A 5,405-nucleotide genomic window follows, 5' to 3' on the forward strand; every position below is an offset into this window, starting at 1 on the left:
GCAGAAGGTCTTTTGCGCTCTCTACAAGGGACAAAAGAACGAGGGGCGGTCCAGTGGATAAAGCATTCATATATCAGTTTGAAGTGTTGTATCGCTCTGGTGCTATTCAAATCTAACTGTTTCTGGAGTCAACGGCGCCATGAACCATCAAAGAGAAGTCCCCTTTTCCGATCTCTTCTACAAAGCCCCAAGAATCGAGAAGAATATCCTGCAGTTCTGAAGAGACGGGAAAAGACAGCGAGTCATCTCTTATCTATCTGCTTCCGTCTAACGACAGCAAAACAAGAAGCTACTGATGGGTATGTCGCCAGGGTTTGTGCGAACCGTGTCTGGAAGAGTCTTCAGCTGCGGTCGATGGATGCCTAGAGTACCACACACGCCTCTTGGCACCCTAGCCCATACATGATTCTTAACGAATGTATTCCGGTCGGCCTTAGCTTTCTTGGTGTTTTCTAGGGAAAGATCTGCAGAAGCAGAAGAGAAAAAAGAGAGGGAGAGTAGAAGTTCCTGAGAACTGAAAGTGATGTACTTGTCATGCATGCAAAGAAAAGCCCCTCGACTGTCGGGGAGAGTAGGGGCTGTCGCCTTCTTTCATCTTTCCCTTCTTTTCCCGCCGCGTTTCACGCTGTTGGGTGGCTTCGTTGTTCATTAAGCCTATCTACTTTGCAGTTGGCTTCTCTTTCTTTTTCCTGAAGGAATGAAAGGAAACGTCAAATTTGAATTACCATCCATTGTGTACGTGTTTCGTCAGAAAGAAAGAGGTCCATCCTTTCTTTCTTCCACCTCCCTCTCTTTCATCTTTCTCCTGCTTTTTCCCGACTTTTTACTTCTCCACATCGAGCTCAGTAGGGAGGGCTTCATGCATCAGCATCATGGAGAACGGCTTCTTCATCTGTCATGTGTCCAAACTGTCTGTCTGTCCTTCTTTCCGCGAGCATTTTGAATAGGACAGATTCGAAAGAAAACCATTCTTTCTCTTTTCTTATTCTTCTGTCATTTCTCAGAGGGCAAGGAAATGTGCGTTTCGCGATCCCGGAGAAAAGATGGCGCGGCCACACATTCGAGAGATGTTTTGGAGTCTTCGCTTCGCTACTCATCCATAATTTTCCATTCTTTCTCCTCTCTCCACAACATCTTTTCCTGACTTCTCTATAGTCTCCCGCTGTTTCCTTCTTTTCTCCCCCTTTCCCCCGTTTCCCCAGGGCGTCTGTCTGTTCGAGGGGTGACTCTTCGGCTTTTTGTCGACTCCTTCTTTTCTCCAGCCCCATTTCTATCTGTAACCTGGGTGTTTCCCCGCCGCTATCTTCTTTCTTTTTGTCTTCTTCTCCTCTTCTTTCTCTCCCCGCCTTCGTTTTCACATGAACACACGTCTCCAAAGAGGAGGGGAGATGGTTTGATAGGATCCACCAGGAATTCACTGTAAATCAACAGTTCTGCCGGGAACGTCTTTCCCTCTCACTCGACCTTTCACACCCGACGTTAGAGCAAGAAAGCCCCTTTCTTCTCATCTCTATTTCTTCGTACGTATAGAGTCTGCCTATCTCTTCTTCGTTCCTCTTCTCATTTCTCAAGAGTCTCTCTAGCGTTTAGACCGTCAACCAGTTTCTACGTCTTTCTACAGAGGCTCCCTGAAATAGATAGTCTTCTATCTCGTTGCAATTCCTTTCTCTTCTCTCTTCTTACAAGTCTTAGTTTCGCTTCTCTTGCTTGTCATCGAATTCTCAATCTCTTCAGCAGCAAAGAGGAAGATGTCCTTTCTTTTTTGACAGGGGGGGAGATTTGATTGCCCGGCTCCTAATCATGTGACCTCCATGTATTTTTCTCACTTCTTCTATCTTGTTTCATTGCATGCGCTCATGGACTCCTCCTGTTCACTAAATTAGCTTATTCTCAAGGGTTGTCTCCTCTTTCATTGCCTTTTGTTCCTGAGGAGTGTGTCGGGTCTTTCGCGTCAACGTTCCTTGTTCTCTTCTTCTCTTTCTCGTCTTCCTCCTTCTCATCTCTCATGTCTCTCCGGGAGCGTCAGGAGGAGCAGCTTCATCTAGCTGTCCTTCTTTACCTTCAGAAGCGCTTCCCCGAGACAGCTAAAGTCTTTCAAGAAGAGGCTCATCTACAGGTGCGTAGAGACACTCGCATATAGGGCTGCGCTTCAGAGGGGAGCGACTTCAAGTACCGAGGGCGGGGTGTGTATCTTTGTCGGTTACGTGAGGCTGTGGAGACTCACACATTGTTTTGACGTTACTATGACAGGGCCATTCTGTGTCCCTCTGTAGATCCGGGTGTATATACATCTACTGTCTATCCTCCATGTTCAAGTCTTTCCTATGCCACACACATATGTATGTAATCATCTATCTCCTTATATATACATATATGTATATACCTACATATATATGTCTATCCATGTAAAGCACTCAAAGATGTACTCCTACTGTGTAGCTAGCTAGATACACATAGAGGTAAGTCTTTGGATCACTGCGTTCATGTGCTGTTCCTATAGCTGGAGCTTGTCTCTCTCCTCCCAGGTCAGTAGTGGGAGGGATGGCTTACACCCCACAGAATTTCCTTACTCCTCTCGTCTTCTGTTGTGTCTGTACCCCTTTCGACCGAATCTTCTAGATATGTCTATCTCTCTCTATGTGTATGTTTTATGTCATGGACCCTCTTCAACGACGCCCCAGCTTCTCTTTGTAATGGACTTCTGTTCTCCCTCTTGTATCCCTGTGTTTCTTCTCTCCCGCACATCCTTGAAGTCGCCCGGTCGTTCTCTCTCTCTCTCTCCCTTCCCTCCAAGATAGCTACGCCTACATCCCTTCTTAGCCTTCTCTCTCAGCAGACTCTTTTCCTCTATCGTAGTGTGTCTACCTCTCTACGTATTCATCTGTCTATATCTCTCAGTCATTCATGTAGACAGGATTTCTACAACTCTCTGACAGGACCTTCCTTGAACTTCCTCTGTTTCTCCTTCTTTCCCTCTTCTGTTTCTTCTCTCTCATTCAGAATGTCTCTCCCACAACGAGCGGGGGGGGTTCAACTGCGGGAGGTTCTACAGCGGGTAGATCTCTCCTCTCAGGCAGCGGTGGTCCGGCTGGCATTAGCTTGTCTTCCTCGCCTCTAGAGATCGATGCAGATCTCTTACCTCGGCGCTGGGGCGCCACAGCCCGTCTTCAAGCTAAAGTCACGACTCTTCAAAACCAAATCCAGCAGAAGGATCATCAACTTGCTGTTCTCATGGCCGCGTCGGCTGGTAGGACAGCTTCCGGTGAAGGAGATTTAGCAGGGGGAGGAGGAGGGGGACTCAAGAAGGTTGGGACGTCGATGCATGCAGGAGGAGGAGAGAATACAAGCGAAGGAGGGAGAGGTGGAGGAGACGCCTTTGTTCTCCCTATTGCTCCAGCTGTATATACACTAGGAGGTCAACAGAGGTTACCTGTGAATGCCTTGGCTGTACATCCCTTCATCTCTCAGCTTGTCACAGCTGCGGATGACGGAGTCCTCAGAGTAAGGAAGAGAAGAAGAAGAAGATGGTGTGCATACAGAGGTCAGGAAAACATGCAATTTGGAGTATTTAGTCTGTTCTGTCTCTTTCTCTGTGTTTCTCTGTCTTGTAGACGTAGAAGACAGTACGTAAGTAGAGGAGACGATGGAGGCTCTTGGCCTCGTAGGGGAGGGAGAAGAAGTGTGGAAGAGAAAGCTTAAGGAAATATACCGGTGATCTATGGCGCTCGAATAGTCTCGCCTTTTTCTTTCTTTCTTTTCTTCTTCATTTCCTCTCTGTCGTTTTCTCTGTTTGCGCGGGGTGCCATGAAGTAGTGAAGGCCAAGGAAGAGCAAAGAAGGGCATGTCAAGGTCTCACCCTGTATGAATCTGTTTGTATGGATATGTATGTGTGTATAAATAAGTATATATATATATATGGATGTACGTATGAGTGGATGTATGTATGAGTATTTGTATGTGTGACTATGTAGAAATGTGTATGAATATGTGTGTAGGAATACGTATTTTCGATCGAGGCGCATGCTTGCCTATCAGAATCATCAGAGACTTTACCCCTGTCTGTTCTTTTTCCTTGTACATACACAGTTCTCCCAAGAAGATGTTTCCTGAAGACCGGATTGACAAGGGAGAACGTACAGACTTCTGTTTAGTCATTCGTGGTTCCCCATGAGGAAGATAGGAATGTTGCCGCGTGACTGCACCCAGTCTCCTGACTGCATGCGTCTAGAAGGCGATAGTGTGAGGAGGGGAAGGTGTTTCTTTCTTATCACTCGGGCGCCTTCTCCTGGTTTTTCTTACCTTGTCTACATATACGGGGTTGTTCTGATTCTTCTTACAGCTACCTACAATTCTTCTCCTGTCTTTTGTATGCATGCATGCAGTTCTTTCACATTATGAGGTCGGAGGGCAAGTTCGAGCGCCAACTGAAAGCCCATACAGCAGCTATCAACGACGTTGTCTTTGATGCTTCAGGCCGGTGGTACGTCTCGACGTGCCACAACTACTGCTTCCACTGCATCGATTTCCTCCGTCCGATCACGATAAAAGTTCTATCTTATTTCATATGTTATGTATATACGTATGTGTCTATCTCGTCTAGACATCTATTGACGCAGATGCTGTATGTACGCCGGAGAGGATGTGAATGTAGTCATAGGCAAGTAGGTGCCTGTCGCTAGGCTATAGGGCAGACTTCTGTTGGTTCGTAGAGGAAAGAGCATGTTTTCTTGCTTCCTATGTCTATTGGAGATAGAAAGCTACAGTTGTTAGGAAAGGAGGTTCCCTAATTCTTCTCTTTTCTAAACAAGGTAAAAGCAGAGCGGAGGTCTTCACGTGGGGTGTACAGGCACGAGAGTTTGGCCTATTGACTATGTGTGACTACCGATGCTTGTATCGACTCATGAGTGTACACATATATGTATATATATATATATATATTGGTCGATCGAGTCCACTTCAGCATACGTACGTGTTCTGTAGGTGTATAGAGGAATGGATAAACCTACCGATATGTAGAATCCATTCATTTGGTGTGAGAAGACTCATACAAGCTGGGGAGGAGACGCAGCAGCACTCTAGATATTCATACGTATCCTCATGTATATAGACGTTTATGTATATGTATAGTGCAGTAGCTTTCTGCTTACGCTCTCTTTCTTTCATTCTCTCCTCTTTTCAAATATCTATCACGGCGATTTGACTTTTTTCTTCTCTGTAAGTACCAAGCCTTATGGTTTCGTCAGAGTTGTGTGACGAACTCTCAAGATAGTAATACACATGTAATCTATACACGCCGTTTTCTATCGCCACACACATACAGACAGGTCGATTCAAGACAGATAGCTGAAAGATAGATAGATAGATATAGTTAGATAGATAGATAGATTGATAGATAGATAGATAGA

The 5,405-nt window shown here is 45.7% G+C and overlaps 1 protein-coding gene across 1 annotated transcript; it reads left to right on the forward strand.

Moving 5' to 3' along the window:
• Positions 1 to 213: 213 nt before the first annotated feature.
• Positions 214 to 4,481, forward strand: CSUI_011027 (wd-40 repeat; the record flags this gene model as incomplete). Its single annotated transcript, XM_068071128.1, has 4 exons — positions 214 to 299; positions 1,005 to 2,116; positions 3,001 to 3,501; positions 4,383 to 4,481. Coding segments are annotated over exons 2-4 (711 nt in total), but the record flags the coding sequence as incomplete, so codon positions are not given.
• Positions 4,482 to 5,405: the final 924 nt, after the last annotated feature.

Source organism: Cystoisospora suis (assembly GCF_002600585.1).
Source record: "Cystoisospora suis strain Wien I chromosome Unknown contig_9379, whole genome shotgun sequence".
NCBI classification, from domain to species: Eukaryota; Apicomplexa; class Conoidasida; order Eucoccidiorida; family Sarcocystidae; genus Cystoisospora; species Cystoisospora suis.